The sequence below is a fragment of the Bos taurus genome, chromosome 10 (genome assembly GCF_002263795.3).
Source record: "Bos taurus isolate L1 Dominette 01449 registration number 42190680 breed Hereford chromosome 10, ARS-UCD2.0, whole genome shotgun sequence".
Taxonomy (NCBI): Eukaryota; Metazoa; Chordata; class Mammalia; order Artiodactyla; family Bovidae; genus Bos; species Bos taurus.
The window spans coordinates 20948167-20967300 of NC_037337.1; the positions used below are offsets into that span (position 1 = coordinate 20948167).

The 19134-nt window shown below is 48.9% G+C and overlaps 3 protein-coding genes and 1 non-coding gene across 10 annotated transcripts; 3 read left to right on the forward strand and 1 right to left on the reverse strand.

Annotated features, from left to right (window-relative positions):
* Window positions 1-41: 41 nt before the first annotated feature.
* CHMP4A (charged multivesicular body protein 4A) lies at window positions 42-3773 on the forward strand. The gene is made up of 6 exons (NM_001128504.2): window positions 42-158; window positions 1649-1798; window positions 1886-2063; window positions 2633-2747; window positions 2906-3041; window positions 3462-3773. Exons 1-6 carry the CDS (start codon window positions 128-130, stop codon window positions 3518-3520), a joined length of 669 nt encoding a protein of 222 aa, NP_001121976.1. The 5' UTR covers window positions 42-127; the 3' UTR covers window positions 3521-3773.
* A 904-nt stretch (window positions 3774-4677) lies between these two features.
* TSSK4 (testis specific serine kinase 4) lies at window positions 4678-11509 on the reverse strand. Of its 4 annotated transcripts, none has more exons than XM_024997741.2 (4): window positions 8479-11509; window positions 6150-6364; window positions 5379-5760; window positions 4678-4961 (listed from the first exon to the last, which is right to left on the reverse strand). In XM_024997741.2, the coding sequence occupies exons 1-4, from the start codon at window positions 8500-8502 to the stop codon at window positions 4779-4781; spliced, it is 804 nt and encodes a 267-aa protein (XP_024853509.1). In that variant the 5' UTR covers window positions 8503-11509; the 3' UTR covers window positions 4678-4778. The 4 variants fall into 4 exon arrangements, with proteins under 4 accessions (XP_024853509.1, XP_024853507.1, XP_024853508.1 ...); XM_024997739.2 differs by lacking the exon at window positions 8479-11509 and adding an exon at window positions 6686-7933; XM_024997740.2 differs by lacking the exon at window positions 8479-11509 and adding an exon at window positions 6686-7933 and having other exon boundaries at window positions 4678-5034.
* A 1492-nt stretch (window positions 11510-13001) lies between these two features.
* Window positions 13002-19000, forward strand: TM9SF1 (transmembrane 9 superfamily member 1). 4 transcript variants are annotated; one of them, XM_005211380.5, is made up of 6 exons: window positions 13002-13881; window positions 14400-14776; window positions 15515-16136; window positions 16414-16599; window positions 17505-17778; window positions 18344-19000. In XM_005211380.5, the coding sequence occupies exons 2-6, from the start codon at window positions 14432-14434 to the stop codon at window positions 18735-18737; spliced, it is 1821 nt and encodes a 606-aa protein (XP_005211437.1). In that variant the 5' UTR covers window positions 13002-13881; window positions 14400-14431; the 3' UTR covers window positions 18738-19000.
* MIR11989 (microRNA mir-11989) lies at window positions 17451-17503 on the forward strand. The gene has a single exon (NR_162297.1). It is a non-coding gene; the product is annotated as a microRNA mir-11989 (primary transcript).
* Window positions 19001-19134: the final 134 nt, after the last annotated feature.

The following is a 19134-nucleotide window of genomic DNA, read 5'->3' on the forward strand; positions in this document are numbered from 1 at the left end:
CGCCGCGGTGCCCTAAGGAGGGATTGGCCGAGGCCGGTCTCGGAGTGAGGCGTACGGCACCTACTCGGGAGCAAGGCGGAAGCGCACGGGATACCGTGGGGCGGAGGCGGGAGAGGCGAGGGTCGCGATGAGTGGGCTTGGCCGGCTGTTCGGGAGGGGTGAGCCCGGGCAAGACTGGTCCCCGGGAGGTGCTGGCCGCAGGGGGCTGGAGGCGGGGAGAGCAGGAGACGCTGTCTGGAAAACCCCTATAGCCCGGCCTTCTCCCGAGCCAGCACCGCCGCCTTGTCTGCGTGCGCGGTTCCAGCTGCCTTCCTGGGAGGGAAGAGCCTGAGGCCCCGGAGGGGGCGCGAGTGGAGGGCGTGGCTACTGTGCTGGCTCCCACTGTTGAGGCTTTGGGGACGAGTTTCTTGGCATGCAGTCCTTTCCAAAGCACTGGTGCTTCCTTCATGCTGGGCCGGAGGCAATCTGAGGTGACCCAAGAAAGTTAGCCCTCTTGAGCTCCTCTGAGGTGGGGGAGACAGGCAAAATCTGGCATTTACAGTGTGGTGTGGCAACTCCGTGATGGAGATTTTCCCGAAAGCCAGGGGGTACACAGAAGAATCAGGGTGCCAGGTGGTGATCCGGAGTCTAGCAGTATGCCAAGCGGCGGGTGGGTGGGTGGAGGGGTGGGTGGAGGGTGGCGGGGGTGGGAGGGTGGTTGAGGTTCTCTAGGAAAAGGTAACTGTGCAAAACAGAGGCAGGGAGAAGTGTGGTATATTTAGGGAAAAGAAGTTCTGACCTCTGAGTATGGGTGGGTGGGTGGGTGTGTGTGTGTGTGTGTGTGTGTGTGTGTGAAGGACCCTGTGTATCTTGTTAAAAAACCTTTTTTGGATTTTATTCTGTAGGCAGTGGAGAGTATAGAAGGATCTTAAGCAGGCTCAGGCCTTCAGCTTTTTTATTTTTTTAAAAATAAGTCTGTTAGAAGTGCAGAAGATACAGGGGAAAATTGAGATCAGACTTTTTTTCTTTAGCCTCTATGCTCTGTTCACTTTGATGCTGTGGAGTCAGGACCTTGAGTATCTTCTAGGATAACAAGTGGAACACTGATTATAAAACGTGATTGAACTCTGGTGGGGAACGAGATAATGAGGAGGTTATGCATGTGTGGGTGCCGGCGGCACACGGGAAGTCTTTGTACCTTCCACTTGCTCAGTTTGCTGTAAATCCAAAATTGTTCTAAAAAAAAGAAAAAAAAAAGATTGGAAATGACTTGAAATGTAGCTAGGAATAAAAAGGATACTGGCTTTGGAATTCATACTGTCACATTTCAGTTCCCTTGCAGTCTCTTACTACAGTAGTTGTGATTTTAGATCAAAATGTTAACCTCTTTGTGCCTGTTTTCACATTTGTAAACTGGAGTTAGTACATTCATTATAGAAGGTCATTTGGGGATTAAAAACAACACTATTAAGTGCCTGGCACATACCATGCACTCCACGCTGCTAAGTCGCTTCAGTCGTGTCCGACTCTGTGAGACCCCATAAACGGCAGCCCACCAGGCTCCCCCGTCCCTGGGATTGTCCAGGCACGAACACTGGAGTGGGTTGCCATTTAATCGTTGGCTAATATTTTTCTTTCACACAATGTGGGCTGCTCCATTGGATTCCAGGAAAGAAGGAGAAGGGGCCAACCCCTGAAGAGGCAATACAGAAACTGAAGGAGACGGAGAAGATATTGATCAAGAAACAGGAATTTCTGGAGCAGAAGATTGAACAGGAGCTACAAGCTGCCAAGAAGCATGGGACCAAGAACAAGAGAGGTAATGGGGAGGGAAAGGTGCCACCAGGGAGGGCCCGGGGGAGGCAAGGGCTTCTGGCTCTGATGTTCAGGGTGTGGGCTGGATCAGCTGCCCTACAGGCTTTGCGGAGGAAGAAAAGGTTGGAACAGCAGCTGGCACAAACCGACGGGACATTATCCACCCTGGAATTTCAGCGTGAGGCCATTGAGAATGCCACCACCAATGCAGAAGTGCTTCGTACCATGGAGCTTGCTGCCCAAGGCTTGAAGAAGGCCTACCAGGACATGTGGGTATGGGGGGAGGGGAGGAGGGGACCCAGGCACTGGGGAGAGTAGCTTGGTTTTGTGCTGTGACTCTTAAAACCTCTCCAGATGTGAATTTAGAGTAGAGACGCCTGTGATGGCTAGACCTCTGTCAGCCTTCTTGCTTACTACAAGATGATCTCTGCTGGCTGGGACATTCTAGGGAGGAAATATGATTTCCTGGGTTTGTTTTTTTTTTTTTTTTTTCTTTTTGGCTGTGCCGAGCAACTATGGGATCTTAGTTCCCCAATCAGGGTTTGAACCTGGGCCCCCAGCAGTGGAAGTGAGGAGTCTTAACCACTGAACCACAGGGAAGTCCCAATTTTTCTCATTTTTTAAGACCCTTCAGAGAGAGCAACCAGTCTTCCCCACTGTGGCTTCATGTCATTTCTCAGCCCATGTTTGCCTCTTTTTACTTTTCCAGGGGTCTCTTTTACCTGGTAGCCCTGGATTTGTCAGTCTGAAGCCACAGGCAGGAGGGACGTCATTCATGTGAGATTAAAAAATGAAGGGGATTGTCACCTGATTTCTGGGCTGTGTATCTTGTTCTCAGGGACATTGACAAGGTGGATGAACTGATGGCTGACATCACAGAACAACAGGAGGTGGCCCAGCAGATCTCAGATGCCATTTCTCGGCCTGTGGGCTTTGGAGATGACGTGGATGAGGTGACTGGGCAAGAGGGGTCAGGGAATGTTGAAGGCATGGGACCAGCCAGAAGGAATGCCCAAGAGAATTGTGGGGCAGGTTTGGGGGGAACTCCAAAAGTATGTTTTTGGAAGTAGAATTTTCCTTTGTTCTGAGTGGCCTGTCCTCCCGTATCCAGGATGAACTGTTGGAGGAGCTAGAGGAGCTGGAGCAGGAGGAATTGGCCCGAGAGTTGTTACACGTGGGTGACGAGGAGGAGGAGCCCCCGGTCGCACTGCCCAGTGCACCCTCTACACATCTGCCTGCGGAGCCAGGTGCCCAGGGCTCTTCTGTCATCTCAAGGACTTGAGGGTGGGATAGACAGGGGGGAAATTATTCCTCATCCATCCTGCCTCAAAGGATCCAGGCAGAGAGGGTTACTGCTACAGTTGCATAGGTTGTTAACTGCATAAGGGTACCTGGCTGAAGGGGAATGGGGACTGAGATCCAGCTTGTCCTTCACCCCACAAACCATGTATCCTGGTTTAGGGATGCAAATGCTGGGAGAAATGAGCACCTTCTGATTTGCACAAAGGTGCTATGGGAATTAGCAGCAGCCCAGCAAGCAAGACCATACCCTTAGGTTCTTTGCTGGGAGAGAGCATTCAGCAGGTTCCTAGTGTTACAGAAGGGGATGGTTGGAAGTTGCTGAGACCTTAACACTTGTCTTTCTCTGGGTGTCCTTGTCTCCAAAGCTCCCAAAGCGGATGAAGATGAAGCGGAACTAAAGCAGCTGGCTGAGTGGGTGTCCTGATGAGTCTGGGGTTGTCAGCTTGACGCTGCCTTTGTTGCTCTCTTTTCCTTAAGTGCCAAATGCTGAGCTAAAGGAACATGGCCTTGTTGGTAGGTCCTGCTGAGGGTGGTGGTGTGACCCTGCCTGAGAAAAGGGTCTGTGGCCCTCCCTTCCCTGGCTCAACTATGAAGAAGGATTGGTACGGGAAGAGCCCCTGGGCTCCCATGGATAGCATTACAGTGCCCTCATCCCCAATAAAACTGGGTGGACGGAACCCTAGTGCTTATGCTGCCTTGTCTACCACTGAAACTCATCTCCTGGTTCTTGGAGCTTTGTCTCAAGAAATGAGTGACAATGAGAGTGAGAAAGGGGAGCTGTAGCGTAGAACAAATGGAGCTTCCAGTATCTTAACCTGGTGTGTTCCAGGCAGATATTGTTCCATCTCTCAAGCTGGTTTGTCCTAGGGATGCCTAGTGCTGAGCGTAAGGAAACTGCCGTCTAGTGTTATCCCAGAATCATGTGGGGCTGCCCCTAAGTCTTCCCTCATCCCTTTTTACCCAATTGTGCCACTGCAAAGAGAGCCGCATGATTTACTACCCATATTCCTTTTACTAAGCCCGTTCACAGATAGGAAAGGAGAAATACACGGATGACGGGGTAAATAGGTTTGCTTTCTCCAGAACGCATAGTGAATAGGCTTGGTTTGAAACTGTTACTTCCACGTGTAGGAACAATAATGAGGGACCCTAACTCCCGGGACTGTTTCAGTGGTGGTTAAGGTGGCATTTGGAGGAGGAAGGAACCAAAATATTGCCCACCTCCTGATACTGGTTTCTAAAAGAATGAACAGTGCTGTCCCTTTGGACTGTAGACAAACAGAGCAACCAGGGTAGAGCAAGTTCTGCCCCACTACTTGAACATGTGGAGTGCATGGAGACACACAGCAGCGAGCATGTCCTCAGCCAGAACAGTGAAGCGTCTCCGAAGCAGGTGTTCCTCCCATCTCGCCCAGCCCACCTTCAGAACCACAGAAGAGCTACACTGTAAATTACAATCTAGACTTAACTGGTGTCAAGATGACTGGTTACAGGCTCTGGGCAGAAATCCACCTCTCACCCTCAGCACTGTTCCCTGCTAAGGGTCCCCTGAGGAAAGAATGTGACTCCAGCTAATGAAACTAAAACAGAATTAGACTTATTTATTTTTGGTATAAAAGATTTTTATCCCCAGACCCTCCTGCTTTGCTCCTCTTTCAACCCCCCTCCCCCCTCTGCCACTTTCAGGTACTGATTTCCAAGGACTGGTGACGATTAGTGGTGCTGGGGGGCTGGCACATGGCCTCGAGTAGCCTGATCTCATGGGTGGGTTGCTCAGGCTGGAACTTCAGCACCCAGGGATCCTTGATGATGTCCAGGATGGTGGCACGCTTGGGGGCTTGGCGTAGCGTCTGGAGGATCAGGTTCTAGGGCAGGGGAGAGAGAGGTCTTGGCTGAGCTGGCCCCCTACTGTGCCACACAGGCAATGAGCAGCTGGACCTAAGGAAGAAGCAGGATAGCCCATCACACCACTCTGGTGAAAGGGAGTGTGGCCCTGACTTTACCCTTAAAAGCCTCCTGTCTACTCAGAAAGCCAATATCTTGAGGGGAACCTTGCAGAATCCCCTTCTGGCCTAGAGATAGAGACTAAAACCTGCTCATCACTCATCCCAGGTGCAAGCCCAGGGGTTGGCCCTTTAAGCCCTCCCTGCCATTCTAGGGCAGAGGGTGGGCGTGAGATAGCCCTGGTGGCGGGGAGCCTTCCCCTGGATCGGGAGGTCTAGGTTGGGTGTTCCTTCCCTACGGGGCACCCAAGGCTTCAGCCCTCCTAGGGGAGCCAGCACCTTGCACTCCTGGGAGATGGCATAGTTAGGTGGAAAAGTGACCTCCTTCTGAGTCTCTTTCAGCAGCTTCTTGAGATTGGTGTCATCAAAGGGTAGACGGGCGACCACCAGAGTGTAGAGGATGACGCCCATGCTCCAGGTGTCAGACAGGAAGGGGTTGTAGGGCAAGCCTAGCAAGATCTCTGGGCAGGCATAAGCAAAGCTGCCACAGTAGGTCTGGCTGAGGTGGCTGAAGCAGTTCATTTGGCGGTAGGAAGGGCTATTCCGCACAGACTGGTTGGAAGGCACCATCTTGGCGAAGCCAAAGTCCGATATCTTCACGTTCTCCCGCTTGTCCAGCAGCAGGTTCTCCAACTTTAAGTCCCTACCAGCAGCAGAAAGGCTGGGGGTCAGGAGAGGGCTTAGTATTAGACTGGGAGCTGAAGGGCCAGGGGTCAGAGGCTAGAGATGAGGAAAGGCAAAGGGAGAGAGATGCCATTATGAGGACACAGGGCAGAGAGGAAGGAAAGCCAGGGAGTTGTGAGCAGAACCCAAAGGGGAGAGGATGGCAGCTAAGGACTACTGGGAGCTTAACATCACTTTTCATAAAGTGCTCTGCTCACAGGGGGCACTTAATATGTGTTCTTGAGCAGACGATTAAAGTGGATGGATGGGCCTAGATTCTCAGGAGGGAGATCAAGGAGGGGAGGGTGAGGGAAAGAGAGCAGAAAGTAGATGTGCATAAAACCCCCTGGAGCCCAAAGGCCCCAGTCTGAGTGGCAGCGCCCTCACCGGTGCACGATGCCTTTGCTGTGCAGGTAGGCGATGCCCAGGGTCAGCTGGGAGAACCACTTTCCAGCAAGGGGCTCAGAGCAGGCCCCGTAGCGCTGGATCCACTCAAGAACGTCACCACCCTGAGCCAGCTCCAGAATGATGTAGACCCGGGATGTGGTCTCGATGGCCTGATAGAAGTTGATGAGATACTTGTGCCGCAGGACCTTCATCACCTGGCTCCAGAAGAGGGACCCATCAAACCCAGGCAGGGAGCTGTGCTCCAGCCCTCCTCCTCTCCCACTGCTGCTTTTTTAGAACTCTGCAACAGAATCAAACCCCAGAGGGCTGGTGGCCTGTGGACAAACCCTGTTTTGTACTTTTACTTTTGGAGGGTCTGAAGGTGAGGTGGAAAGAAACTTAAATTTTCCTAGCTGCCTAGTGAGCCATTCAGTCGTGGTTTAGTGGTTTCTGGCTCCACCCCCTCCTAACCGTACCCCTTTTGAGAACCATTAAGTATCTTGGTATCAGTTCCCTCTTCTAGACCCCTTTCCAACCTGTATCTCACGGGGCAGGAACTTGTTAAGATAGTCCTCAGAGGCCTTCTTCTTCGAGATGATCTTGACGGCCACCATGACCTTCTGCTTTGTGTAGTAAGCCTCATACACTGTCCCGTAGGAGCCATTGCCAATGACTTTGCCCACTTCGTAACCATACTCCTCCATGACAGAGCGGTAGGCCGAGGTGGGTGGTGCTTCCATGTCTCCCTTCCCCATGGTGTTGGGCTTGCTGAGTGCAGAGAGCTTTGCTACTTAAAAGCCTCCTGTCTGCCTAGAAAGCCAACACCTTAAGCTGCTGTAGGCTAGGTAACTTTAAAGTGAAGTTAAAGTCTCCAAAAGCTTGCCTATGCAATCTGGGATGCTGGGCTCAGCTCTCCACTAGGAACTTGGAGGGGGAAGAAGGGAGAAGCAGTTCTTTTGTCTACACTGGCTGTTGTTACTTCTTTCTCTTCTTGGTTACGGAACTCCCCAAGGTCCCATGTTCTGCACACATCATAATTCACCTTCTATCTACCACTGGCCACAAGGCTTGAGAGGAAATGCAGTTTCATTGCTGGAAATTATCCCTTTGTAATCTGGTGAGACTCATTCCATGGATCTGGTCCTTTCAACCAATCATGTTTATTGAGTACCTGCTATGTGCCAGGCAGTGTGTGGCATCCCGGAAAATTACCAGTAAGACCAATAGAGACCCTATGCTACTAGTGTTTATAATCCAGCATGAGAAACACCTGAGTGTGAGAATATTACAGAGAATGGTAAGGTATTGCAGAAGCATGTTCTAAGGAATCTAAAATATTCTTTTTGTGGAGGTGGCTTTTTTTTTTTTTGAACAGATTGAGCCGGACTCACTTGAGTAGTTCATCTGGTGACATCATCTCAGCTAGGCTGGTTTGTTTCTGCATAAGTGAAGTGAAGTGAAAGTTGCTCAGTCGTGCCCTACTCTTTGTGATCCCATGGACTGTACTGGAGTAGGTAGCCTTTCCCTTCTCCAGGGGATCTTCCCAACCCAAACCCAGGTCTCCCACATTGCAGGCAGATTCTTTACCAGCTGAGCCACAAGGGAAGCCCAAGAATACTGGAGTGGGTAGCCTATCCCTTCTCCAGGGATCTCCCCCACCGAGGAATTGAACTGGGGTCTCCTGCATTGCAGGCGGATTCTTTACCAACTGAGCTGCATATCATGTCATTATTCAGTAGACTAGCTCAAGTTGCCTTACATACTTTGCACTGAATTCCAAGTGGAAAAAAAAAAAAAAAAATCGGAAGCTGCATGACCAATTGAGACCTAGGGTCCAAAATCAAAAAACATCACTTCCGTACCTTTATATGAATAAAGACAGGTACAAGGATCACTCGGATGTATGGGGGTGGGGATGGACATGCTTCTTAACCTTGAAATGCACACTTATCTTGCCTTCCATGACCCTGGACTCCAGTTTTCCTTACATCCAGCCAGCCATTCCCCAGGATTCCCTGGAGCCTCTCCCACCATCCATCCCTGTAACAGAACCTTATTTCTGTTATTTCTCCCTCTGTTACTAATAGAAATAAGGTTCTGTTACAAGCCTTATTTCCTCTGACCTTTACATCCTTCCTAAGGATCTCATCAAGACCCTTCATTTCTTCACTGATGACTCCAGCAAGCCTTCTGCTCCTCTCCCCTTGGTGTGTTCACCGTGAAATCCAGGAATAAATGATTTTGTTCCCACAATAGTTCAGTGCCTCCCCATTCTCCTTAGGATCAACTCGAAATTCTTTTATGTGACTTCAAATTTGACCCCACTTACCTCTCCAATTTTCTGTTGTAACATACATGTAATGCTCCAGCCAAACAACTGCTTTTCCTTCGTTGTTCCCTCTGTTCTGGCAGACTGTGACTCTCTTCAGGGCTTAGCTGATGTGCTATTTTAAGGAAGCCTTTGACTGCTCAGGTCCAAATCAGATGTCCCTCCCTCCTGAGTGCTCCCACAGCTCCAATACTTTGTCTAATGTAGTGTCTGTTGTTTTTCCTGCTTGCATCTCCCACTAGGCTGTAAGGAAGGTCAACTGATGAGAGAAGGGGTATGAAGTCAAAGATCTGAGAAGAAAGGCTTGTGGAGAATGGGAGGGAGCTGACTGGGAAAATGAACACTGGGCAGCACTGACGGTCCCACTGAGACTGGAAAACCCAGCTTATGGACACAATCTTAACACAGTGTAGTGTTAAGATTCTTTTAGCATCCTGGATATTGGTGCTTGAACATTAACAGACAAACTGACCCAAGATTAAGATTTCACTTTGGCAGCTGCAGTGAAAGGATAATCAAGAACTCAGGCAAGAAGGTGGCTAAAGACCCAAGCTGCGTGGGTTAGGAAGACAAGCAAGAAAAAGGCCAAAGGGCAGGGGGAGGGGCTGCAGGTCTCTGTGAAATGAAACGAGTCTGGTGGGAAAGACGGAGGAAGAGAGGTTATCTGGATTTAAGATGATGGGGTGGGGGGGTGGGGATGGCACACAAGGAATAACAAGGGAAGAATCAAATTTTCTTTTATCTTCCATCCTCCAAAACAAAACTTTCAACAGATTATGCCATAGGCTACTGGTAAATTCTCATTTATTGATAATCCTGCTGGCAGGGTGGCTGAAAGTCCTGTTGGAGTCAGATCTACATCCTCAGTCTATCAAAACGAGCAGCTGTCCAGGACACACCATGGGAAGAAGGCGCACCCAGCCCCGCCTGTCTTCTGCTCCCCTGGATAGGCAACTTGGTGGCACCTCTGTTCTCATCATGTATAGCAGGTAAATCAGTTCATGCACAGAATGCGTATTAAGCTGCCTCAGTCGCTCAGTCGTGTCTGACTCTTTGCAACCCCATGACTGCAGCACTCCAGGCTTCCCTGTCCTTCACCGTCTACCGGAGCTTACTCAAACTCATGTCCATTGAGTCAGTGATGCCATCCAACCATCTCATCCTCTGTCAGCCCCTTCTCCTCCTGCCTTCAATCTTTTCCAGCATCAGGGTCTTTTCTAATGAGTCAGCTCTTCACATCAGGTGGCCAAAGTATTGGAGCTTCAGCTTCAACATCAGTCCTTCCAAAGAATATTCAGGACTGATTTCCTTTAGGATTCACTGGTTTGATCTCCTTGCTGTCCAAGGGACTCTCACGAGTCTTCTCCAACACCACAGTTCAAAAGAATCTATTCTTCGGTGCTCAGCTTTTTTTATGGTCCAACTCTCACATCCATACATGACTACTGGAAAACCATAGCTTTGACTAGATGGACCTTTGTTGGCAAAGTAATGTCTCTGCTTTTTAAAATAGGCTATCTAGGTTTGTCATAGCTTTTCTTCCAAGGAGCAATTTCATGGCTCCTTAATTTCATGGCTGCAGTCACCATCTGTAGTGATTTGGGAGCCCAAGATAATAAAGTCTGTCACTGTTTCCATTAAGCTGCCTACTGTATACAAAAACACTGCTAGGTTGTGCTTGCTAAGGATTTATCCTTTGCTAAAGATACCAAAATGGATAAATTATAATCCCCCTGTGAGGAGTTAGCAATTAGCAAGGGAGACCGACACATAAGAAGTTAACGAAATCAAAATGAATCCGCCACAGGTATAAATAAATAATTTTTTTTTATTATTATTTTTTAATTTTAAATAAAAATTAAAAAAAAAAAAGAAGTTAACGAAATAGTACAGTGAGATAAAGTTCTATAAACAAAGTCTGAAAGGAGATGCAAGGGAAGGCTTTATAGAGAAGGTGGCATTTGTACTGTTCAAAAGAAAGGTAAGCAGGGAATGCTGGATTGAACAGTATAGGCAGAATGAACCATATGAAGCTTGCAGGCCTGAGAAAATATGACATTCAAGATTTCAATTTAAATACAGGATAGGGTTCCACAGGGGAATGTACCTGGAGAAGTAATTTAGATCCAGGTCTGAGAGGCCTAATATGCCAAGTTTTTTTTTTTTTTTGCTCTGTCCTATGTACTCATGGTTAAATTTTGGTATGCATCAAAATCAGAGCTTGTTAAAAAATACTGATGCCCAGTAATGTCCTCCCCAAGATCCTGATTTGGGAGGGGACCCAGGTATCTCTGTTTATAATAAGTTTCTAGCTGAACCTGATGCATACTGAGATTTAAGAACCGTTGTTGCAAACTAGTGAATTTACTTTTTTTTTTGGTCGCACTTCGAGGCATGTGGGATCCTAGTTCCCCAACCATGTTCCAGGCATTGGAAGCAAGGAGTCTCAACCACTGGACTGCCAGGGAAGTCCCAAACTAGTGAATTTAACAAAAATAAGCAGACTCACAGATAAAAAAACAAACTAGTGGTTACCAGTGAGGAGGGAGAGAGGGACAATACAGGGGTGGGGGAATGGAAGATACAAATTACTGCGTGTAAGATACGCTCAAGGATGTACAACATGGGGAATACAGACAATATTCTGTAATAACTAAATGGAAAGAAACCTTTAAACATCATATTAAATTTTTTTAAAAAAAGAATCATGGGTGCTGGAAATAGGACATCTTTAAGATTAAAGAAAGAAAAAAAACTTGCAGCAACAGTGTGGAAAATAGATACAAGGGGAGAGATGACCAAGAGAGAAGCAAGGTGGCTGTCAACTTACTTGAGGGGATAGGGCCAGCACCAAGGCAGCATGGAAAGCAATTTGGAAGATACTCAAGAGAAAAGCAGAGGAATCCTGGTGGCACTGATCTTATTGGGGGGGAGGAGGGAGTGACTGTTAACTGTGAAAGAGGCCCAGGTTTAGAGACCAGAGGGTTGTCACATAAAAGATTATTCCAAAGCCACTCTAAGTTACTTTTCTAGTTACAAAACTCACTGTCTAAAAATCTGAACCCCTACATCCTGGAACCTCACCTCCTCCTGCAGGGAGGGAGGGAGTAAATGAAGGACTTCTCAAGCCAGAAGTTACTTAACACTTTCCACTTTATTTACTCCAGTAAAAGGAACCTTAAGTTGTTCCCAAGTGACCAAAGTCACCGACCCTAGGTCTGATCTCCATAGGAACTTCCCTAATGACAGATCCCCTTGACAGAATAAACTTTTCCAGAATAATCTGCAATACAAAATTAAAAAGATGCTCAAACACATACCAAGAACTTCCAGATGTTCAAGCTGAATTTAGAAAAGGCAGAGGAACCAGAGATCAAATTGCCAACATCTGCTGGATCATAGAAAAAGCAAGAGAATTCCAGAAGAACATCTACTTCTTGCTTCATTGACTACTCTAAAGCCTCTGACTGTGCATCACAACAAACTGTGGAAAATTCTTCAAGAGATGGGGATACCAGACCACCTTACCTGCCTCCTAAGAAGCCTGTATGTAGGTCAGAAGCAAGTTAGAACTGGACATGGAACAACAGACTGGTTCCAAACTGGGAAAGGAGTACATCAAGGCTGTATATTGTCACCCTGCTTATTTACCTTATATGCAGAGTACTTCATGCGAAATGCCGGGCTGGATGAAACACAAGCTGGATTCAAGATTGCCGGGAGAAATATCAATAGCTTCAGATATGCAGATGACACCACCCTTATGGCAGAAAGCAAAGAGGAACTAAAGAGCCTCTTGATGAAGGTGAAAGAAGAGAGTGAAAAAGCTGGCTTAAAACTCAACATTCAGAAAACTAAGATCATGGCATCTGGTCCCATCACTTCATGGCAAATAGATGGGGAAACAATGAAACAGTGACAGACTTTATTTTCTTTGGCTCCAAAATCACTGCAGATGGTGACTGCAGCTATGAAATTAAAAGATGCTTGCTCCTTGGAAGAAAAGTTATGACCAACCTAGACAGCGTATTAAAAAGCAGAGACATTAGTTTGCTAACAAAGGCCCGTCTAGTCAAAGCTATGGTTTTTCCAGTGGTCATGTATGGATGTGAGAGTTGGACTATAAAGAAGGCTGAGTGCCTAAGAATTGATGCTTTTGAACTGTGGTGTTGGAGAAGACTCTTTAGAGTCCCTTGGGTTGCAAGGAGATCAAGCCAGTCAATCCTGAGGAATATCAATCCTGATACTCATTGGAAGGACTGATGCTGAAGCTGAAGCTCCAATACTTTGGCCACCTGATGAGAAGGGCTAACTCATTAGAAAAGACCTTGATGCTGGGAAAGATTGAAGGCAGGAGGAGAAGGGGCTGACAGAGGATGAGATGGTTGGATGGCATCACTGACTCAATGGACATGAGTTTGAGTAAGCTCCGGTAGACGGTGAAGGACAGGGAAGCCTGGAGTGCTGCAGTCATGGGTTCGCAAAGAGTCATACACGACTGAGCGACTAAACTACAACAAACACATACACACAGGTAAATAAAAATAAAAACAGCGATCAAGGCATGTTAAGATGCTTTACCTGCAATTAATAATAAGCATCAGGCTGCCCAACTCACGGGGTAAAAAACCCGATCTCTTTGCCTGCTTCTGCACCAGACCTGGCCCAGGCCTGCCTATCGTCGGACACAGGACGGTCACTATACAGTCAAGGAGGCCTCCAGTACAGCCTCGGAAAGATACTTTTATTTACGTATTTGGTTTTTGGCGAGAGGCCATTTATGACTGTTGGCAGAGCAGCCGTGAGGTGAGATCCGACTCCAGGGCCGTTGTACGGGCTGTGTCCTCGCTGTCCTAGCACAGCAACGCCCAAAGCCTCATCCTCGTCCTCGGTGGGAACCTTGAACCACCTCTCGGGACTCGGCCTAAGCACTCGGCGGCGAGTCCCGTTGGTTCAGCCGGCAAACGCTTCGGGCATCCACTAGGCGTGGGCTAGCCGCCCCCGGGATCCGGACGGTCACTCGGTGCGCGCGGCGGGCACTGCTCTTAGGCGTCCAATCCCAAACTTCCCGAGAGGGGACGGACTGTCGGCGACTCTTATCCAAAAAAAGGTGTTTGTGTCCTCTTAGCGAGGTCTCAACCGCAACCCCTCCAGTGCAAACAGGATCGCGTAGCATCGGCTTCAGCCGGGGGGCGTGGCTCCCTCCAAGCTCCAGGAAAGGAGTTTTCCGCGGGGCTGAGGTCCCTGCGGGCGAAGGCGGAAGGGGTAAGATTGACGTGTCCCGAGCTGCCCTTTCGATTGCCGGGAGGGCCCCGCGCCGGGCGACGCACTAGCGGAGAGTCGCTGGGTCTGCAGAGGTGGGCCGAGCCTCCAGCCGTAGAAAGTTCCTCCGGCAGCACTGAGGTGAGCCGAGCGCGATGTTTTGCGGTGCGGCCGCAGCCGCTGTGATCAGGCACCGCGGCGGCCAGCCCCGTGGAGGTCGGTCGTCAAGTCCTCTCCAGGCCCCCCGCTAGCGCGCCGCTTTGGGGGAGACCCCGGCTGGAGCGCAAGAGCGGCTACGGGGCCGCAGAGGCCTCCTCGGCCAGCCCTTCCCGCGCGGAGAGCACCCCGGGGCTACAGCGGGAAGGTGCCGGAGGTGCGGGGCCGCGTGGCGTTGCCATGGAAATGGGCTGGGGCTCGCGGGGAGGTCCCAGGCAGGATGGCTGCTGGAGGGGGGACCCCAGGTTCAGAGGACTACAAGAGCAGAGGCGGAACTTAATGTTGGGGCTAGAGAGACTTGGTGTGGTGTGGCGGTGGGGACTGGGGGTGGTGGTCTCCCGAGGGATGGGAGGAAAGGCCAGGGGGAGGAATTGGAGCCATCGGCTTCAGTTCGAAGAACCTGACCTGGGGCGTCATTTGATCCCTGGTTCCCATAACTGCAGGACTCCCTCGAACAGGTTCCGCTGCCTTAAGGATGACAGTCCTAGGGCACCCTCGAAGTTGGAGCTGCCGGTGGTGGCCGCTCCTGCTGCTGCTGCTGCTCACAGGCCGTGAGCCGGGGGTGGAAGGTGTGACACACTACAAGGCCGGCGACCCCGTCATTCTGTATGTCAACAAAGTGGGACCTTACCATAATCCTCAGGAGACTTACCACTACTATCAGCTTCCAGTCTGTTGCCCTGAGAAGATACGCCACAAAAGCCTCAGCCTGGGCGAAGTGCTGGATGGGGACCGAATGGCAGAGTCTCTGTACGAGATCCGCTTTCGGGAGAATGTGGAGAAGAGAGTTCTGTGCCACATGCAGCTCAGTTCCGCACAGGTCAGCCTCTCCACTGTGACTGGGACTCAGCCCACCCTCCCAGGACCTTGAGTTTATGGTTTTCAAAGCACCTTTATGGAAATGATCTGATTTGATTCTAACTACAACTTTATGTGACAGGCAGGACAGTTGGTTGATACAGAAACATCCTTGCTCAGAAGTAACTTTTTTCGAGACTACATAGATGGTGGATTGCAGAGTTGATATGAGAGCCCAGGGCTCCTGACTCGAAGCTTCTCTGTTGATCATAAGGTCCCAACTCCTACGTAGTCATTTTTTTCCATTCCTACCTCTCAGCTATGTTAACTGGCTCCTTTACACTCTGTTTTGCCTGTCATGCTGTTTTCTTCAGCGATTCCTATCTTAGGGCATTTTCCCTTGGTCTACTCTAGGCCTTCCTACACCTTCTCCCTCTCCTTCTAAGGCCTTCATCCTGACAAATGATACTTGTTCATTTAGGAGAATCACAACATACTAGGGTCTGATCCAGTGGCTCTCAGCAGAGGGTTTTTGTCTCTCAAGGGACATTTGGCAATGTCTGGAGATATTTTTGATTGTCGGGATTGGGGGCTGCTGCTGACATTTAGTGAGAAGCCAGGGATGGAGCATCTTACAATGCGTAGCCCCCCAACAACAAAGAATCATCTAGCCCAAAATGTCATTAGTGCTGAGGCTGAAATCCTGCTCTAATCCATTGCTTGGGAAGGCCTTGTCTGACTCCTGACTTGCTCTCTGTAGGTGGAACAGCTACGCCAGGCCATTGAGGAACTATATTACTTTGAATTTGTGGTGGACGACTTGCCAATCCGTGGCTTTGTGGGCTACATGGAGGAGAGTGGCTTCCTGCCTCACAGCCACAAGATAGGACTCTGGACCCATTTGGACTTCCATCTAGAATTCCATGGAGATCGAATTATATTTGCCAATGTCTCAGTGCGGGACGTCAAGCCCCACAGTTTAGATGGGCTACGGCCTGATGAGTTTCTAGGCCTCACCCACACCTACAGTGTGCGCTGGTCTGAGACATCAGTTGAGCGTCGGAGTGACAGGCGCCGTGGCGATGATGGTGGTTTCTTTCCCCGAACACTGGAAATCCATTGGTTGTCCATCATCAATTCCATGGTGCTTGTGTTTTTACTGGTGGGTTTTGTGGCTGTTATTCTCATGCGTGTGCTTCGAAATGACCTGGCTCGGTACAACTTAGATGAAGAGACAACCTCTGCAGGTTCTGGTGATGACTTTGACCAAAGTGACAATGGCTGGAAAATTATCCATACAGATGTCTTCCGCTTCCCTCCATACCGTGGTCTGCTCTGTGCTGTGCTTGGTGTGGGTGCCCAGTTCCTGGCCCTTGGCACTGGTGAGGTGATAACAGTTAATCAGGGATTTCTTTCAAGGGGTAGCACTAAGTAGGTGGTTTGTTCAGAAAAAAGATCAGATCTTTTCTGTTCAAGTTGAGGGGCAGACCTAAGGGGTGGGATGGCTCTAGCGAGGATGCATATATTCTGTTGTGGGTTTTCTGGACAACAGAACTGGGGGATATTGGAAGCCCTGGGTCTGGGAGAAAGGGGGCTGGCTGATCCCTCTGAAGTGGGATAAATGAGATCTAACACAGGCTTTCCACTACCACCCTGCAGGCATTATTGTCATGGCGCTGTTGGGCATGTTCAACGTGCACCGTCATGGGGCTATTAATTCAGCAGCCATCTTGTTGTATGCCCTGACTTGCTGCATCTCTGGCTACGTGTCCAGCCACTTCTACCGGCAGATTGGAGGCGAGCGCTGGGTGTGGAACATCATTCTCACCACCAGTCTCTTCTCTGGTATGACTGCCTGTTTCCTGGTGGGCCAATTTAGGAACTTAGAACACATTGTGGAACCTGAGATAGAGTCCAAGTAAGGCTTTAAGGGAATGAAAATAGGCAAAAGAAACACTAAAAAAACTATTCAAAAAACAAAAATGCATTTTTTTCCATAGTTAAAAATGATTAAGCCCTTAAAATGTTCTAAGCAGCATGATAAGCACTTGACATGCCTTCATCTCATTTAATCCTCATTACTGACTTTATGAAGTTGGTACTCTTGTTCCCATTTTACAGATGAGGAACTTCAGCTTAAGGCTGGTTGGGTAACTTGCCTGAGATTATACTTCTAAAAAGCAGGTTTCATAACTAGGCAAATTCTAGAGCCTGTATTCTCAACCATTCCACTGAAATAACATTTTTTAATTTATCTTTTGATACTCCCTTTCTTTTTCCCGAAGCTTTTTAAATTTGGAAGTGGGCTACCCCACTCCAGCCTTTCAAGCCAGCTTGTCCTTTCAAAGACAGTAATTTGCATTCTGAACCTTTTGTGTTTCCAAATCAAGTGTCTGATTTTTGTTCCATCACATTTACATTTGAACCAAAGCTTTCTGAAAACAGGGCCTTAATTCAAAGGAATGTCTCATACTAGGAGTCAGCCAGTGCTATGGCAGGACAAGTCCTTGGAGGCAGGTGGATTTGTCATTTGTAGATCATTATGTAACGGGCTTGCCTTGATCCTTAATGATAATGGGTAGTGGAGGGAGTGTTGGTAAGCCAGGGAACAAAGAACAAGACATGAAAAGGGTGGAGTCAGCCTGGGAGCAGGATGTTTCACTCCTCACCCCTTTAGGTCCAGTCTGATTGGTGCTCCCAGGGATGTAGCTCCTAGTGCTGACCCTCCCTCTGGGGGCCCATCCCTGCAGTGCCTTTCTTCCTGACGTGGAGTGTGGTGAACTCCGTGCATTGGGCCAATGGTTCAACACAGGCTCTGCCAGCCACTACCATCCTTCTGCTTCTAACGGTTTGGCTGCTGGTGGGCTTTCCCCTCACTGTCATTGGAGGCATCTTCGGGAAGAACAACGCTAGCCCCTTTGATGCACCTTGTCGCACCAAGAACATCGCCCGGGAAATCCCGCCCCAGCCCTGGTACAAGTCTACGCTCGTCCACATGACTGTTGGTGGCTTCCTACCTTTCAGGTATCCTCCCTTTATTCTGTGGCCATCACTCTCAGGATCCTGACCTTAACTTTCCCCTTCCCTACTCACCAGTACCCTAACCCAATGTCAGTGATGGTCCCTGGTTCAGCTGTACCATTAAGAGATCACTAAGTGGTTCCTCCTTTCTCCAAGCAGGAGAATCATTTCAAGTATGAGGGTGTCTTAATTTGAAAAGCTCTCCAGAGACATTGGTCCTTTCACTGTCTTCCTAGTTTCTGACCTTAGTGACACCATGTGGGGCTTAAAACCCTTTTGATTACTCAATTTGTTGAGTACCTTTTCATGCCAGGCAAATACAGTGCAAAACAGAACAGACAAAATCTCTGCTCTCAACCTACCAAAGATGTTCTTGAAACGAAAGCAGCTAATCATAGGTTAAAAACAATCCCCATCAAGCCAGGAACTCCAGGGCAGGAAGAGGCGAGGGCCCACTTTCCATAGTGACCCGGTAACACGGAAGGGTGGTGGCTGGATTTGGCCTGGCCGCTGCGCTGGCAATGCACACAGTCCTTTAACTGCTGTCTACCATCTCTTCTCTTCACAGTGCCATCTCTGTGGAGCTGTACTACATCTTTGCCACAGTATGGGGTCGGGAGCAGTACACTTTGTACGGCATCCTCTTCTTCGTCTTCGCCATCCTGTTGAGTGTGGGGGCTTGCATCTCCATCGCACTCACCTACTTCCAGTTGTCTGGAGAGGATTACCGCTGGTGGTGGCGATCTGTGCTGAGTGTTGGCTCCACTGGGCTCTTCATCTTCCTCTACTCAGTTTTCTATTATGCCCGTCGCTCCAACATGTCAGGGACGGTACAGACAGTAGAGTTCTTTGGCTACTCCTTACTAACTGGATACGTCTTCTTCCTCATGCTGGGCACCATCTCCTTTTTTTCTTCCCTAAAGTTCATCCGTTATATCTATGTTAACCTCAAGATGGACTGAGTTTTGGGTGGCAAAACTATTGCTCTTTCCCTTTCTTCATGCTGCCCCCCCATTCATACCAACATCTCTTCGATTGAGTGACTGACTTGTGTGGTGGTTTTGTTGCCTTCCCCTTTGCCCTTTGGGTCTCCCTTCACCAGAGGGCCTGGAAATTATAAATCTCTATTATTATAAGGAGTATATATTTGAATTTTTTAAGTTGCTTTTAGTTTTGGGCCTGATTTTTCTTTTTACAATACCAAAATAAAATTTATTAAGAAAAAGGTTTGGTCTGGCTATAGGAACTCATGCCCTGCCGTTAAGGGCAATGTCCCGTAGGAAGCCGGGTCGGCCGCGAAATGCACGGAACTGGAATTCTCCGCGGAGCTTTGGAACTGTCTGCTGGGGGAACTTATAT